We start from the raw sequence: 18,520 nt of genomic DNA on the forward strand, positions 1-18,520 counted from the left end.
GATAACTCCTTGGCTTTTTCCTCCGGGAGAAAAACCTTTTTCTGAACAGTGTCCAGAATCATCCCTAGGAACAGCAGACGAGTTGTCGGCATTAACTGGGATTTTGGAATATTCAGAATCCACCCGTGCTGTTTTAGCACTTCTTGAGACAGTGCTAATCCCATCTCTAGCTGTTCTCTGGACCTTGCCCTTATTAGGAGATCGTCCAAGTATGGGATAATTAATATGCCTTTTCTTCGAAGAAGAATCATCATCTCGGCCATTACCTTTGTAAAGACCCGAGGTGCCGTGGACAATCCGAACGGCAGCGTCTGAAACTGATAGTGACAGTTTTGTACAACGAACCTGAGGTACCCCTGGTGTGAGGGGTAAATTGGAACGTGGAGATACGCATCCTTGATGTCCAAGGATACCATAAAGTCCCCCTCTTCCAGGTTCGCTATCACTGCTCTGAGTGACTCCATCTTGAACTTGAACTTCTTTATGTACAGGTTCAAGGACTTCAGATTTAGAATAGGCCTTACCGAGCCATCCGGCTTCGGTACCACAAAAAGAGTGGAATAATACCCCTTCCCTTGTTGTAGAAGAGGTACCTTGACTATCACCTGCTGAGAGTACAGCTTGTGAATGGCTTCCAAAACCGTCTCCCTTTCGGAGGGGGACGTTGGTAAAGCAGACTTCAGGAAACGGCGAGGTGGATCTGTCTCTAATTCCAACCTGTACCCCTGAGATATTATCTGCAGGATCCAGGGATCTACTTGCGAGTGAGCCCACTGCGCGCTGTAATTTTTGAGACGACCCCCCACCGTCCCCGAGTCCGCTTGAGAAGCCCCAGCGTCATGCTGAGGCTTTTGTAGAAGCCGGGGAGGGCTTCTGTTCCTGGGAAGGAGCTGCCTGTTGCTGTCTCTTCCCTCGACCTCTGCCTCGTGGCAGATATGAATAGCCCTTTGCTCTCTTATTTTTAAAGGAACGAAAGGGCTGCGGTTGAAAGGTCGGTGCCTTTTTCTGTTGGGGAGTGACTTGAGGTAGAAAGGTGGATTTCCCGGCTGTAGCCGTGGCCACCAAATCTGATAGACCGACTCCAAATAACTCCTCCCCTTTATACTGCAAAACTTCCATATGCCGTTTTGAATCCGCATCGCCTGTCCACTGTCGCGTCCATAAAGCTCTTCTGGCCGAAATGGACATAGCACTTACCCGTGATGCCAGTGTGCAGATATCCCTCTGTGCATCACGCATATAAAGAAATGCATCCTTTATTTGTTCTAACGACAGTAAAATATTGTCCCTGTCCAGGGTATCAATATTTTCAATCAGGGACTCTGACCAAACTACCCCAGCACTGCACATCCAGGCAGTCGCTATAGCTGGTCGTAGTATAACACCTGCATGTGTGTATATACTTTTTTGGATATTTTCCATCCTCCTATCTGATGGATCTTTAAGTGCGGCCGTCTCAGGAGAGGGTAACGCCACTTGTTTAGATAAGCGTGTTAGCGCCTTGTCCACCCTAGGAGGTGTTTCCCAGCGCTCCCTAACCTCTGGCGGGAAAGGGTATAATGCCAATAATTTCTTTGAAATTATCAGCTTTTTATCAGGGGCAACCCACGCTTCATTACACACGTCATTTAATTCTTCTGATTCAGGAAAAACTATAGGTAGTTTTTTCACACCCCACATAATACCCTGTTTAGTGGTACCTGTAGTATCAGCTAAATGTAACGCCTCCTTCATTGCCAAAATCATATAACGTGTGGCCCTACTGGAAAATACGGTTGATTCGTCACCGTCACCACTGGAGTCATCGCCTGTGTCTGGGTCTGTGTCGACCGACTGAGGCAAAGGGCGTTTCACAGCCCCTGACGGTGTTTGAGTCGCCTGGACAGGCACTAATTGATTGTCCGGCCGTCTCATGTCGTCAAACGACTGCTTTAGTGTGTTGACACTATCCCGTAGTTCCATAAATAAAGGCATCCATTCTGGTGTCGACTCCCTAGGGGGTGACATCCTCATATTTGGCAATTGCTCCGCCTCCACGCCAATATCGTCCTCATACATGTCGACACACACGTACCGACACACAGCAGACACACAGGGAATGCTCTTAAAGAAGACAGGACCCCACTAGCCCTTTGGGGAGACAGAGGGAGAGTTTGCCAGCACACACCAAAAGCGCTATATATATATATCAGGGATAGCCTTATAATAAGTGCTCCCTTATAGCTGCTTTGTTATATCAAAATATCGCCATAAATTTGCCCCCCCTCTCTGTTTTACCCTGTTTCTGTAGTGCAGTGCAGGGGAGAGACTTGGGAGCCGTCCTGACCAGCGGAGCTGTGAGAGGAAATGGCGCCGTGTGCTGAGGAGATAGGCCCCGCCCCTTTTCTGGCGGGCTCGTCTCCCGCTATTTAGAGAAATCAGGCAGGGGTTAAATATCTCCATATAGCCTCTGGGGGCTATATGTGAGGTATTTTTAGCCTTTATATAGGTTACATTTGCCTCCCAGGGCGCCCCCCCCCAGCGCCCTGCACCCTCAGTGACCGCGTGTGAAGTGTGCTGAGAGGAAAATGGCGCACAGCTGCAGTGCTGTGCGCTACCTTTAGAAGACTGCAGGAGTCTTCAGCCGCCGATTCTGGACCTCTTCTGACTTCAGCATCTGCAAGGGGGCCGGCGGCGCGGCTCCGGTGACCATCCAGGCTGTACCTGTGATCGTCCCTCTGGAGCTTGATGTCCAGTAGCCAAGAAGCCAATCCATCCTGCACGCAGGTGAGTTGACTCCTTCTCCCCTCAGTCCCTCGCTGCAGTGATCCTGTTGCCAGCAGGAATCACTGTAAAATAAAAAACCTAGCTAAACTTTTTCTAAGCAGCTCTTTAGGAGAGCCACCTAGATTGCACCCTTCTCGGCCGGGCACAAAAATCTAACTGGAGTCTGGAGGAGGGTCATAGGGGGAGGAGCCAGTGCACACCACCTGATCTGGAAAAGCTTTACTTTTTGTGCCCTGTCTCCTGCGGAGCCGCTATTCCCCATGGTCCTTTCAGGAACCCCAGCATCCACTAGGACGATAGAGAAAACACAATAGCTACAGCTTAGGCCATCACTGCCCCAGCAGCGTCAGCAGTTCCTAGTATACAGAGGGTGAGGACTGGATCCGCCACTGTAACAAGGCACCGGTACCCTCACCGCGGTCAGACGGAAATGGCAAGTCAGTGACTTGGGGTATACTAAAGCAGCTTCACTCATATCTTCCCAGATTACACTAATCATGACAGGGAGCAAGACTACATCGCAGTATAAATGGGTAGGTGGCATCCAGTCGGTCAAGATGCCGGTGGGCAGAAGACTGGTGCCCGAATCCTACCACTGCACAGAATCCAGTCAGTCAGCACCATAAACGCAGGTAGGCTGGGAGGGTTAGGGTTTGGTTGCGGCGTGGAAGGTTAGGGTTGGGCACTAGGGGAGGGTAAAGAGAAGGGTTAGCAGACTTACTAAAATGCGTTGGGATTTTTGACCGTCGAGATGCTGCTGGCGGGATCCTGTATCCAACCCTTACAAATACTCTACTGCCAAACGGCACATACGTTATACTGCCAGATAAGAATGATAGGCCAACTGTAGCTTTGGTTTAGAGAGGGGCATGTAGTGATAGTTCTGAGGGGTACTGCTGTGACTATGTATCTACATACAAAATGTTCTTAGAAAAGGAGGTTTTTTTTTTTTTGGGGGGGGGGGGGGGGGGGGGTGTTCTCACTTTTTTCTTCTTCAGATTGCCGTGTTGGGGACTGGAAGTATGAAACTCACCACCCAATGGGGCAGATGTATTAACCTGGATAAAGAAGTGATAAAGTGGTGATAACGCACCAGCCAATCAGCTCATAACTGTCAATTTACATATTGGAACTCATTGGCTGGTGCTTTATCACCTTACACTTATCACCGCTTTATCACTTCTTTATCCCTTCTCCAGGCTTAATACATCTGTCCCGATGTTCCCAAAAACCTGTACACCTTAAGTCATGCCTCCTCCTCCCTTTGTGCCCCCCAGTGCACATTATGCCACACAGTGCCCCCACACTGGTGATGTAGTTCTGTGTGAGGGCTCCTACACGGGCGACTGCCCTGCTGGTTATCCGGCACTTGCAGAGAGATTTCTGTAGCTCAAGACCTGGCGGATAACAGACCACAGGTTAACGGGAGGAGACCTAAAAAGTATCTATTTAATGTCAAAACATGTTACCCTTTGTCACATTATCAGGCTGTACGTATTTATGACAAGTTGCCCTGTCACAAAGTTTTCTTTCTTATTACAGTTGCAGTGACCATTTAAATATTTATAATTACCGTAAAGAGGATATGAGGAACTGTACTAGATTTCCATGCATTTTGTGGCAAGTCGGACACGCCTACTTCCGGTCGCTGCAATAACCAGCTTTTCTCTGCCAAGCCCCCCGCCCCCCCACACATGTGACCAGTTAGTATAGCAATGCTTAGGAGTCTTGCACAGAACAAGGTGGGGTGGGGGCGCATTCCGTTAGGCCAGGTGTGGGGAACCTTTGGCCCTCCAGCTGTTGTTGAACTATACATACCAGCATGCCCTGCTACGGTTTTGCTATTTGGCCCTGCTAAAACTGCTGCAGGGCATGCTGGGATGTGTAGTTCAACAACAGAAAGAGGGCCGCAGATTCCCCACCCCTGCATTAGACACTATCTGACAACAGCCATGCGACAGCAGAACATAAGCTGGGATTGTGTGACATGCAGAAGTCTCCACATCCCTCCTTCACATGGATGGATTTCAAAGGATTTGACCTTAGTGAATGGAGAAGCTGCTAAAAATAGTCAGACATTAATTGTGTGCGGTTGCCTGGGATACATGACAGCTGCTGGAGGAAGACATCTAGCAGGAACACTAGGGAGAACTACTAATCAGTTACTTACACCCGGGTCAGCCCTGGCCAAGTATTCCCTTACACACACACCAGCATAATGCGGGTCCATCACCTACACAGCGGATGCAGCCGCTCTGCTGGATCAGCCAATAGTCAGCGGAACCATCCGCTATGAAAACCAGGGACCCCCGTACCTCAGTGTACTGGCTTCATCCTAGAGAACAGATAGTCCACATTCCCTGGAACATGGGCTTATCCTGCTAAACCGGTGCATGCATGGTGTGTAGCAGACAGATGCAGTGTAATGCCAGCACAGATACTTCTACATATCATTACAATAGGTGCCTGAGGTCATGTACTGGGATTGTTAGGAGCACTGACTGCACGTATAAGGCACATAACCCACCCGTAACTTCCAGACATGCTTTTTGGATGGTAAATATGGCATTCTAAAGCTCAATCCGAAGGGCAGGGAGAGAGAATGAGGGGTGCGCCACGCCATTACAGGGCTGAGGATTCACAGACTTAAGTGGGAATCTGTGAACGGCCGCTACAGCGTCAGTGAATGTTAGAAGCTAATGTGGACTAGTTCCCCCCGGTTTTTTATATGATGCTTAGGCTATAACGGGACAGATGTATTAAGCCTGTAGAAGTGATAAAGCAGTGATCAGTGCAAGGTGATAACGCACCAGCGTATGTAAATTGACAGTTAGGAGCCAATTGGCTGGTGTGTCATCACCGTGCACTTCTCCAGGCTTAATACAGCTGCCCCAATGTTACTGTTTGCAACTAAAAAAATAAATAAAATGAAAGAAAGAAATGTTCCGCCCTAGCAGCATTCCTGTGCTTATGCGCAGACAGCTAGAAGCCTTCTTACAACACAAAGCTCAGGCAAGTTAGACAGCCAGCCAGGGGAGCGTCAGCAGCTGGACGTTAGAGGGGGAGAGAAAGCAAGAATACAGCATCTGCACGGTGTAGAAGGGAGACAGCGAGGTCACTTACCGCACAGGGGACTGGACTCTGGAAAAGGACAGGAAAGAAGAAAGAAGAAGAAGAAAGGAAGAAAGAAGACGACATGAGTACATACAGTAAGTGAAGTGTTAAATCACCTGTTCAGCCATATATAAAGTATATAAAGTGCTGACTGCACCTAAAGTGGTAAAACAAAAGCGCAGCTCTGAAGCATCTTACCAAATGGCGGGAAGCCTGTCTGCCAGGCAATGCTCCGGAGCTGGTGATCGTTCCATGGGACAGCTATACCATGGGCAAACTTGTAAAACCAGACAGACATTCTACACAAAGGACCCAATTCATATTTGTACGCAACCGATTGTTTAGGCTTGAGAACAGCCGATATTGGCAAGTGAAGCTACCGCTCAGACGCAATGATAAGACGCCCACCGGAACCAACGCAAACTCTCTCAACTGCGTACACATACCGTACACAAGAACATCAATTGCTGGGGTTGCCTTATGGCTACTCTGACGGATGATGGCGCCAGGGTTTCTCTACGTACATGACCGCAGATGATGGCAGATACATGCCCTGAAAACGGGCGGGACATTCTTCCTGCTACGTCTCCCAAACGCTCCCTTCCTGTCAATTACTCAGAGATAAAAATGTCAGTGCGAGAGCAAAAGCGCCTGGACATAAGCGCAGGGTGATCTCTGTGCAGTCTGCAGATAGTCGCTCACTTACGTGAACATCGGCGATTGTGCACAAATATAAATTAGGCCCAAAGTGCAACAGCCAGACTGACAAATGAGTGAATGTCCAGTTTCAGACTGCTAATAGAGCAAGGGCAGCATTTAGCTACCGGGGCACTAAGAGAACATAGAATTGTCCATAATCGGGACATCAGGGGCAGAAATAACGAGAACATAGTTTAATACAGAGTGGTAATTCTCACCAGTGTCTTCATGTGTCAGTGTGGCGTGAGCCTCACATCACTACTGTGCATTATTAGGGACCTGGCTCCAGCCACTATGACTGTCTGCAGCTCCCTGCTGCCTACATTCCCCTTCTCACATTATATCACTGTCCTCACCGACACATCACTCATCTCCTGATATACTCTGTGCTGCTGGGACCCTGCTCTTACCACTATATAATTCTCAGTCTGTGGCTTCCTGCTGCCTCCATTCCTCTCCTTACATCATGTCACTGCCCCATCACTTGCAGTCCTGCCCTCACAGACACATCACTCATCTCCTGATATACTCTGTGCTGCTGGGGACCCTGCCCCTCCACTATATAACTCAGAGTCTGTGGCTTCCTGCTGCCTCGGATCCCCTCCTCACATCATGTCACTACCTGGTCACATGCGGTCCTGTCCTCACGAACATCTCTTGTCTCCTGATATACTCTGTGCTGCTGGGGACCTTGCTCCTTCCACTATTTAACTCAGTCTGTGGCTCCCTGCTGCCTCAATTCCCCATATTACATATGGTGTACGGGTCACTGCCTCCCACAGGATCAGCTCACCTGTGCTGCTGTATAGGCGAAACACTTATGAGCAGGTGATAAATAATGAACACAATAAGACGACGCCCACACGCTATTCAAAAAAGCACCTAACAAATCGCTACTAGTGTAGAGATAATACATACATATTAGAATATACAGCATATGGCCGCCGCCCCCCCCCCCCCCCCCCCCTTAAATTTTTCTTTTTTTTCTTTTAAAGCTTTTCTTCTAGAAGTGGCCCTATGTACTGTACAATAATGCTTTAATACATAGACAGGAGAGGTTGTTACGAGAAAAATGGGGGAATTTGCAGTGGTGGAGGTTGAACTTGGGAGCACACAAATTTACACACTCCATATCCTGTATGCACACCTAGTCTCACCTCTAGTGCGTGAAGGCGTCTTGGTAATGAAGTGTAATCATGCGTACGGATATACGATGGGCAGATTGTCCTGTGACACTGCCAACGCATTTTGCAGTGCACTTTTTAATTAAATCTCAGCGTAAGTTGCATATCTTACACTATTTTTATATTTCCAAATTTAAAAAGTTGACTATGGCCGGATATTGAGCAACTTCACTGGCAGAGACCGCCTCTAGAATTTACTCCAACGTTACACATACTCCCCACTTGATGTCAAAATGGGTGGGTTGGGTGTATGTCCCACAATCCATTATTGTTGCATAGTATGGTCATAATTCTTCTGGTATCAGGCTTTCCTAAAAACAGCTTTGGTAGAAGCAATAGCCTGGAGTGCTCACCTGTTCTGCTTCACCGTGATCCCTTTCTGCTTCAGAGCCTTTTCGTTGGCCATTTGCAGCAGCTGTATTTCCTTACGGGAAAAGAGCCGAATGGCAAAGGCCTTCTCCAGAAGCTTCTCAGGAGACACTGCCTTACCAATGTCCCTCACAAAATCCTGGATGTCTCTTTTCACATTGCTGGACTCCATGGGCTGGCCGCCCCTCACCTTGTGGAAGAACTTGAGTAAAGCCAGTGCTACCCTGAAAAGCACTTTATAGCCCTCCACTAAAAACACATCAAACACGCGTATAATATAGGTGAAGGGTAGCTCTCCAAAGAGCCACCTCTGCCAGTCCGAGTAGACCTCCAAGACGTCCTCAGACACAGCCACCATGAGCTTATGGGGCCCCTGGCAATATTTGCCAGCAAGATCTCCGAAAGTCATGCAAGAAGATTCAAATGCTAAGAAGGTTTGATCAACTAGTCGCCTGTTGGGGTCATTGCAAGCCAGTATTCGGGAGACGTTCTCAAAGCATTCCGCCTCATCCTGGCTATAATGAAGGAGCAGTGCCACCAGGGAGGGGAGGATAGGACAGAAGGAAATGTCCGGGAACTGGTTTGAGATGCAGAGAGTAATTTTCCTCACAGCTCCAATCCCTTCAGCATTGAGGCAGAAGGTGGGAACTTGGCGGTCATCCACGAATTCTGGCAGAGGTAGGGTGCTTGCATTCCTCTTGCCCACAATCTTTCCCACTATGTCACGGTATACACTGGCATCAGGCGTTACCGTGCGACATGGGATGTCCTTTATCAGTTTTTGATACACCTTGGCCCGTAATGAATGGCTCTTTGCCCAATATCCCTGGCGGGACATCTGTTTTAGCTCCTGGAAGTCTGTACAGTTCAGTACTTTGGGGTTCTGTTGTTGCGTTCCACCAGTCTCCATTTTATCAAAGTCCACGAATGCGCCATATTCAGTGTCGTCCATTGCAGCTCTTTGAGAGATAATTATTTTTCTCTAGTAATGAATTCTCAGTTCATAGTGTTTTCTGAAAATAGAAAAAATAAAATAAAAAATAAAATATAAGGTAAAAGGACTTCCTTTCATTTTTTAGAAATACAACATAAAAACATGGTCACTGAATATTGTGTGTAATATATTATTTTTCCTTTCTTGCAGTCAGGGCTGGACTGACCCACAGGTGCACAGGAGGGAGAACCCCCGGAGGACCCAACCCCCCACTTTAGGGGTCAGTAACTTGCTGGAGTAAGGTAATAGATGAACTTGGGTGCTTTGTATGTTTCTATGGAAACTACCCCAAGATTAGCCCTCCAGCCAATCAAACTGGGTGGTCCTGACAAACACCTGTTCTGTCCTTTATAAAGCGGCCCGGTCACTACGTTCCTCAGTAATGGCTGGCTAAGTCCCTCTGTGGTGGTTAGCCACACCCCTTAAGCTTGGGCTCCTCCCACTGCATTCCCTGGTGGGCCTTTTATGCTCCTGTCTGACGCTGCTTGAATGTACTATTACTGCGATCTGTAGATGAAGGACTTTTAGCAGTACCTAGAATCTCCCGTAATTCATCTGGGGGTCGAGCTTTTAGTCATGCGGCTCCGACTCTATGGAACTCACTTCTCCGGACAGTGCGAGAGGCCCCAACTATAGAATCCCTCAAAAGTAGACTCAAGACTTTCCTTTTTACTCAAGCATTCCCATAATTGTCCCTTTAGTATCTCCATGCTTCTGTATTTGATGAAAATCTGTTCTGTACTTCATTATTTTCTGTACTATATTATGCTATGTATCTGTTAAGCGCCTTGAGTCCTATTGGAGAAAGAGCGCTATATAAATAAAATGATTATTATTATTACTACTATACAGAGGCAAGCAGTTGGAATATTCCTTGCCTCGGAGAAAAGGTTTTAAGTTCAGCTTTTACCACCACCCTCTCACTAGCTAGGAGAGGGGTATGTACTAGATGTGGCTCCTTCAAACGGGATCTGCATTCAATATAGGATTTACTAACCATTAAGGACCCTACAATAGGGCAACGGTAGCAGTTGGGGTTATATCGTAAATAGCAGGAGCTGTCCAAAAGGTCAGATAGTAATTCACTTGGTGGCAATGGCTGGAGGAGGTGGAATGTTCTATTTGTGTTCACATGGGTTTCCTCCTGCAGACACACTACTAGGGTAACCAAATTCTGATTAAATTGGTTCTGCATGCTCCTCCTAGGTACAAAAAGGCTTCAGAATAAAGACAGAACAACACATTGGCATATATAAATAAAGGGCACACGTTTCTCTTAGACACTACTGGCCTTAACCAGCTAAATGAAAGACAAGTCTAAACTGTAATACCTGAAAAACCTGGTCTGTAGACGTATTGTAGAGTTATTCTACAACCACAGGAAAAATCACTGCACAAAATAGGGCTCATTAAGGCATGGATTGTGTAAACACACTTACGTTTGGACACAAGAACAAACCCACCAGGAATCAGAATTCTATTTCCCAGATGCTATTTGCTGGGGACAATCAGACACAGGACAGACAAAAGTGACCGCATGCTAAAGAGAGTCACCTGTAGTGATAAGGGTGAAATCTATATTCATATCCTGCTCTACTATCCATATAGCACAGCGGCTCCATCCCCTAAACAGCATGCGTCTTTACTTCACCGAGCAGCCATTAGGATGGTTTACCCAATATGCTGGGTTTAAATCCTTGTTCAGTAAATTAAAAGTAAGGGAGAGGTCTGTGGTTCCGTGTGGGGCATCACACAGCTGCAGGGGCATTATCAGAGGTGTTACCCTTTCCTGTACCCACCTAATTATGCACAAGGAGGGACATCTGGCATGCAGGTTACATACGCTGGGTCTCCCAGGATCGGAGGTGTGCAATGAAGGGGGTTTCCCAATTGTTTAAGACCTACCATCAATTGCCTCAAAGTACACCTTCCATTCTGACCTAAGGAACCCTCATGACCGCTCCTATTCCCTGGTGCCCTGAAACACCGCAACCTGCTGCCCTTTCATGTAGTGGTGGGTGCGTCAGGGGAGACCGATAGCCCAGATTGGACACATACTTCAAAAGTTTACAGTAACGAGTAAGGAGATGCACATTCTGGAACACCTACACTACCTGCATAAGTAAAAGCTGCGTGTACTATTATGTTACACAATGTAGGTCTGTGTGCCAAGGTACATGGTCCAGTAAACGTCTGTACAAAACCAGCCTCAATAGGCTGCTACACAGGAGCGCAGAGTTACCACACAGCGCCTGATACCATCAGCCCTGACCTAGATAACATGAGACCGCTGCTGAAACATTAAAGACAGACAGCCCATTCTCCTGGAGCCAGAGGGGAAGGAGGCACGGTGCAAAGAAAGTTCTCCAGTTGTAGAGTGCCTTATACACATTACGCCAGACACAGGTGGTTTATATATAGGGAAAGCCTGGTCCTCTCACCGGTGTTCATGGCTGCAGATACAGATGCAAAGTCAACGAACTGCATTATAGCTGCCAAGCCTCCCAAGTGTCCGGGAAGTGGGCGTCCATAATGTGATCAACATGTAAAACACAGTGTTCTGGTGTTCTAGCACACTCCAGTCTGTATCTCAACATTGAGATAAAGTCCAGGGTGTGCTAGAAGCACCAGAGCAGAACATAACACCCCAGTCGGGAAGGTGGAACTGCATGGGCTGTGACAGGCGCAAGGTGCTAGAATGAACACTACACACACACCCTACTCTATATGCCAGATAATACATACAGCTGTAACATCACATTATTTATTATACCTACAGACCCTATGGTGGTAGGTATATAAAGTGCGTTCCAGCTCTTCGGACTGGGCATTACACAGCCAGTCACAGCAGTGTAGCTCCTCTGCATGCATAACTGGGTCTGTGCAGACCAAATACCTGTCTTTGTAGACCTACAGATTCCAGCATGCATGGTTAACTTTTGTAGTTTAAGATTAAACACAAACACATATGGGGGACGGGGATTGTTTTCTCCTGTGCCTGCAGCTTGTCGGGACTCCAAAATGGCTTCAGGACTTCTGTACTCTGGAGTGATAGGCCATTTCCCCCACATGCCGCTCTTGCAGCGGCCACTTCCCGTTTGCCGACTCTGTTTGGAAACCATGGCTTTCATTCTAGGGGGCCAGGCCACAGCAGGGCATTTATGGCGCTCCTCTCCATAAAAAGCTGTGGAACACTCTGACCATGGTAGAGTCACGCACAGCACTGCTCAATGACTTAGGTTAGACTTTTGTGACAGGATTGATTGGTGTAGTAATATTGTAAGACTAGCGCTATAAAACAGAAATGGATTTGTTTTTTAAAATAAAAAGTAAACACAGAAGGCGTACAGTATGGCAACACTTGAGGAAATATTTCCCATGTATGACACTTAGGGCCACCTCTGTTGGTCGCCAATGGAAGAGTGTGTGTACCCTGGTATTACTCCATCTTTCCTGTGGTTTTCTGCCTTATAATGTTGCCATCACAACACAAAGTGTGCGGGAAGTCCTGCTGGGCACGGTTGCAATGCCTGGCTGCGCACATATTGGGCACTTGCGGTAGTGCGGACATCGCAATGTGTTCTGGAATGGCGCACGCCATGATTCGACTTACCCCAAAAGACATGAAATATAAATTGCTTAAACAATGGACAATTGTGAGTCCATGAAGGGAGACTCTCCCAGAATCCCCGGCTGCCTACAGGCCACCATATCCCGTACAGTAGAGATATAAATTTGGTGCTTCAAAGCGAAGAGCTGCGAAAACCTCTATGCCCACCTGCAGGGCACAAGTGGTTATAGGAAATAGAAAAGGTGTGGTTTTCGTGCAATCTCCTGTTGTGGTATAATGCAGTCACAGTTTTATGTTCATGATTCCCCCATATTCTGGTGGGATGAATTATTGAAGTATAAATTCACAGTTACAATTCCAATGAGAATGCCCAAAATACGTTATTTCCTTATTCTCTCAGATCCATTTGAGTTATAGGTTCTCCAATTCTTTCTTCATATTTTTATTCAGAGGATAGTTATTCTTTATCTCCAACATATGAAAAGAAAAAAAAAAAAAATAAGAATTTACTTACCGCTAATTCTATTTCTCATAGTCCGTAGTGGATGCTGGGGACTCCGTAAGGACCATGGGGAATAGCGGCTCCGCAGGAGACTGGGCACATCTAAAGAAAGCTTTAGGACTAACTGGTGTGCACTGGCTCCTCCCCCTATGACCCTCCTCCAAGCCTCAGTTAGGATACTGTGCCCGGACGAGCGTACACAATAAGGAAGGATTTTGAATCCCGGGTAAGACTCATACCAGCCACACCAATCACACCGTATAACCTGTGATCTGAACCCAGTTAACAGCATGATAACAGAGGAGCCTCTGAAAGATGGCTCACAACAATAATAACCCGATTTTTGTAACAATAACTATGTACAAGTATTGCAGACAATCCGCACTTGGGATGGGCGCCCAGCATCCACTACGGACTATGAGAAATAGAATTATCGGTAAGTAAATTCTTATTTTCTCTAACGTCCTAAGTGGATGCTGGGGACTCCGTAAGGACCATGGGGATTATACCAAAGCTCCCAAACGGGCGGGAGAGTGCGGATGACTCTGCAGCACCAAATGAGAGAACTCCAGGTCCTCCTCAGCCAGGATATCAATTTTGTAGAATTTTACAAACGTATTTGCTCCTGACCAAGTAGCTGCTCGGCAAAGTTGTAAAGCCGAGACCCCTCGGGCAGCCGCCCAAGATGAGCCCACCTTCCTTGTGGAGTGGGCATTTACAGATTTTTGGCTGTGGCAGGCCTGCCACAGAATGTGCAAGCTGAATTGTACTACAAATCCAACGAGCAATAGTCTGCTTAGAAGCAGGAGCACCCAGCTTGTTGGGTGCACACAGGATAAACAGCGAGTCAGATTTCCTGACTCCAGCCGTCCTGGAAACATATATTTTCAGGGCACTGACAACGTCTAGCAACTTGGAGGCCTCCAAGTCCCTAGTAGCCGCAGGCACCACCAATAGGTTGGTTCAGGTGAGACGCTGAAACCACCTTGGGGAGAAACTGAGGACGAGTCCTCAATTCCGCCCTGTCCGAATGGAAAATCAGATAAGGGCTTTTTCAGGATAAAGCCGCCAATTCTGACACGCGCCTGGCCCAGGCCAGGGCCAACAGCATGACCACTTTCCATGTGAGATATTTTAACTCCACAGATTTAAGTGGTTCAAACCAATGTGACTTTTGGAACCCAAAACTACATTGAGATCCCAAAGTGCCACTGGAGGCACAAAAGGAGGCTGTATATGCAGTACCCCTTTTACAAACGTCTGAACTTCAGGGACTGAAGCTAGTTCTTTTTGGAAGAAAATTGACAGGGCCGAAATTTGAACCTTAATGGACCCCAATTTCAGGCCCATAGACACTCCTGTTTGCAGGAAATGTAGGAATCGACCCAGTTGAATTTCCTCCGTCGGGCCTTACTGGCCTCGCACCACGCAACATATTTTCGCCAATTGCGGTGATAATGTTTTTGCGGTTACATCCTTCCTGGCTTTGATCAGGATAGGGATGACTTCATCCGGAATGCCTTTTTTCCTTCAGGATCCGGCGTTCAACCGCCATGCCGTCAAACGCAGCCGCGGTAAGTCTTGGAACAGACAGGGTCCTTGCTGGAGCAGGTCCCTTCTTAGAGGTAGAGGCCACGGATCCTCCGTGAGCATCTCTTGAAGTTCCGGTTACCAAGTCCTTCTTGGCCAATCCGGAGCCACGAATATAGTGCTTTCTCCTCTCCATCTTATCAATCTCAGTACCTTGGGTATGAGAGGCAGAGGAGGGAACACATACACTGACTGGTACACCCACGGTGTTACCAGAGCGTCTACAACTATTGCCTGAGGGTCTCTTGACCTGGCGCAATACCCGTCGAGTTTTTTAATCATGTGGACGACTTCTGGGTGAAGTCCCCACTCTCCCGGGTGGAGGTCGTGCTGAGGAAGTATGCTTCCCAGTTGTCCACTCCCGGAATGAATACTGTTGACAGTGCTATCACATGATTTTCCGCCCAGCGAAGAATCCCTGCAGCTTCTGCCATTGCCCTCCTGCTTCTTGTGCCACCCTGTCTGTTTACGTGGGTGACTGCCATGATGTTGTCCGACTGGATCAACACCGGCTGACCTTGAAGCAGAGGTCTTGCTAAGCTTAGAGCATTGTAAATGGCCCTTAGCTTCAGGATATTTATGTGAAGTGATGTATCCAGGCTTGACCCTAAGCCCTGGATATTCCTTCCCTGTGTGACTGCTCCCCAGCCTCGCAGGCTGGCATCCGTGGTCACCAGGACCCAGTCCTGAATGCCGAATCTGCGGCCCTCTAGAAGATGAGCACTCTGCAACCACCACATGATGGATACCCTTGTCCTTGGTGACAGGGTTATCCGCTGATGCATCTGAAAATGCGACCCGGACCATTTGTCCAGTAGGTTCCACTGGAAAGTTCTTGCGTGGAATCTAACGAATGGGATTGCTTCGTAGGAAGCCACCATTTTTACCCAGAACCCTTGTGCATTGATGCACTGAGACTTGGTTCGGTTTTAGGAGGTTCCTGACTAGCTCGGATAACTCCCTGGCTTTCTCTTCCGGGAGAAACACCTTTTTTCTGGACTGTGTCCAGGAACATCCCTAGGAAACAGAAGACAAGTCGTCGGAACCAGCTGCGATTTTGGAATATTGAGAATCCAATCGTGCTGCCTCAACACTACCTGAGATAGTGCTACACCGACTTCCAACTGTTCCCTGGATCTTACCCTTATCAGGGAATCGTCCAAGTAAGGGATAACTAAAATTCCCTTCCTTCGAAGGGATATCATTTCGGCCATTACCTTGGTAAAGACCCGGGGTGCCGTGGACCATCCCTACGGCAGCGTCTGAACTGATAGTGACAGTTCTGTACCATAACCTGAGGTACCCTTGGTGAGAAGGGTAAATTTTGACATGAAGGTAAGCATCCTTGATGTCCCGAGACATCATGTAGTCCCCTTCTTCCAGGTTCGCAATCACTGCTCTGAGTGACTCAATCTTGAATTTGAACCTCTGTATGTAAGTGTTCAAAGATTTTAGATTTTAGATTTAGAAATCGGTCTCACCGAGCCGTCTGGCTTCGGTACCACAATAGTGTGGAATAATACCCCGTTCCCTGTTGCAGGAGGGGTACCTTGATTATCACCTGCTGGGAATACAGCTTGTGAATAGCTTCCAAAACTGCCTCCCTGTCAGAGGGAGACGTCGGTAAAGCCGACTTTTGGAAACGGCGAGGGGGAGACGTCTCGAATTTCAATATGTACCCTTGAGATATTACCTGAAGGATCCAGGGGTCTACTTGCGAGTGAGCCCACTGCGCACTGAAATTCATTGAGAACGGGCCCCCACCGTGCCTGAGCTTGTAAGGCCCTAGCGTCATACTGAGGGCTTTGCAGAGGCGGGAAAGGATTTCTGTTCCTGGGAACTGGGTAATCTCTTCAGCCTTTTTCCTCTCCCTCTGTCACGAGCAGAAAAGAGGAACCTTTTGTCCGCTTGCCAACAAAGGACTGCGCCTGATAATACGGCGTCTTATTTTGAGAGGCGACCTGGGGTACAAACGTGGATTTCCCAGTTGTTGCCGTGGCCACCAGGTCTAAAAGACCGACCCCAAATGTCCCCTTTCAAAGGCAATACTTCCAAATGCCGTTTGGAATCCGCATCACCTGACCATTTTACTGGTAGAATTGGACAACGCACTTATACTTGATGTCAGTCGGCAAATATTCCGCTGTGCATCATGCATATATAGAAATACATCTTTTAAATGCTCTATAGGCAATAATATACTATCCTTATCTAGGATATCAATATTTCCAGTCAGGGAATCCGACCATGCCAACCCAGCACTGCACCTCCAGGCTGAGGCGATTGCTGGTCGCAGTATAACACCAGTATGTGTGTGAATAAATTTTTGGATACCCTCCTGCTTTCTATCAGCAGGATCCTTAAGGGCGGCCATCTCATGAGAGGGTAGAGCCCTTGTTCTTACAAGCGTGTGAGCGCCTTATCCCCCCTAGGGGGTGTTTCCCAACGCACCCTAACCTCTGGCGGGAAAGGGTATACAGCCAATACTTTTTAAGAAATTATCAATTGTTATCGGGGGGAAACCCACGCATCATCACATACCTCATTTTATTTCTCAGATTCAGGAAAGCTACAGGTAGTTTTTCCCTCACCGAACATAATACCCCTTTTTGGTGGTACTCGTATTATCGGAAATGTATAAAACATTTTCCATTGTCTCAATCATGTAACGTGTGGCCCTACTGGAAATCACGGTTGTCTCTTCACCGTCGACACAGGAGTCAGTATCCGTGTCGGCGTCTGTATCTGCCATCTGAGGTAACGGGCGCTTTAGAGCCCCTGACGGCCTATGAGACGTCTGGACAGGCACAAGCTGAGTAGCCGGCTGTCTCATGTCAACCACTGTTTTTTATACAGAGCTGACACTGTCACGTAATTTTCAACAGTACATCCACTCAGGTGTCGACCCCCTAGGTGGTGACATCACTGTTACAGACACTCTGCTCCATCTCCACATCATTTTTCTCCTCATACATGTCGACACAAACGTACCGACACACAGCACACACACAGGGAATGCTCTGATAGAGGACAGGACCCCACTAGCCCTTTGGGGAGACAGAGGGAGAGTATGCCAGCACACACCAGAGCGCTATATATATATATATATATATATATATATATATATATATATATATATATATATATATATATATATATATATATATATATATATATATATATATATATATACACACACACACACACACACAGGGATAACCTTATATAAGTGTTTTTCCCCTTATAGCTGCTGTATGTTTTAATACTGCGCCTAATTAGTGCCCCCCTCTCTTTTTTTAACCCTTTCTGTAGTGTAGTGACTGCAGGGAAGAGCCAGGGAGCTTCCCTCAAACTGAGCTGTGAGGGAAAATGGCGCCAGTGTGCTGAGGAGATAAGGCAGCCGAAAAGGGGGCGGAGCCTATCTCCCGTTTTTCTGTATATTCTGGCAGGGGTTAAATGCATCCATATAGCCCAGGAGCTATATGTGATGTATTTTTTGCCATGTAAGGTATTTTTATCATGTTTTATTGCGTCTCAGGGCGCCCCCCCCAGCGCCCTGCACCCTCAGTGACCGGAGTATGAAGTGTGCTGAGAGCAATGGCGCACAGCTGCAGTGCTGTGCGCTACTTTATTGAAGACAGGAACGTCTTCTGCCGCCGATTTTTCCGGACCTCTTCGCTCTTCTGGCTCTGTAAGGGGGCCGGCGGCGCGGCTCCGGGACCCATCCAGGC

At 47.6% G+C, this 18,520-nt stretch overlaps 1 protein-coding gene across 7 annotated transcripts in view; it reads right to left on the reverse strand.

Moving 5' to 3' along the window:
- The window catches only part of TBC1D24 (TBC1 domain family member 24), a 78,545-nt gene that overhangs the window by 32,707 nt on the left and 27,318 nt on the right, over positions 1-18,520 (reverse strand). For 5 of the 7 annotated variants that reach the window (XM_063935014.1, XM_063935015.1, XM_063935011.1 and 2 more), the window contains exons 2-3: positions 8,117-9,145; positions 5,890-5,907 (exon numbers count right to left, since the gene is read on the reverse strand). In XM_063935014.1, coding sequence (XP_063791084.1) covers positions 5,890-5,907; positions 8,117-9,084 — 986 coding nt within the window. In that variant the 5' untranslated portion in view covers positions 9,085-9,145. Of the gene's footprint in view, positions 1-5,889; positions 5,908-8,116; positions 9,146-10,123; positions 10,314-18,520 lie in introns of those variants that run through there. The other 2 variants (XM_063935013.1, XM_063935016.1) reach the window with 2 other exon arrangements.

The sequence above is a fragment of the Pseudophryne corroboree genome, chromosome 7, assembly GCF_028390025.1.
Source record: "Pseudophryne corroboree isolate aPseCor3 chromosome 7, aPseCor3.hap2, whole genome shotgun sequence".
NCBI classification, from domain to species: domain Eukaryota; kingdom Metazoa; phylum Chordata; class Amphibia; order Anura; family Myobatrachidae; genus Pseudophryne; species Pseudophryne corroboree.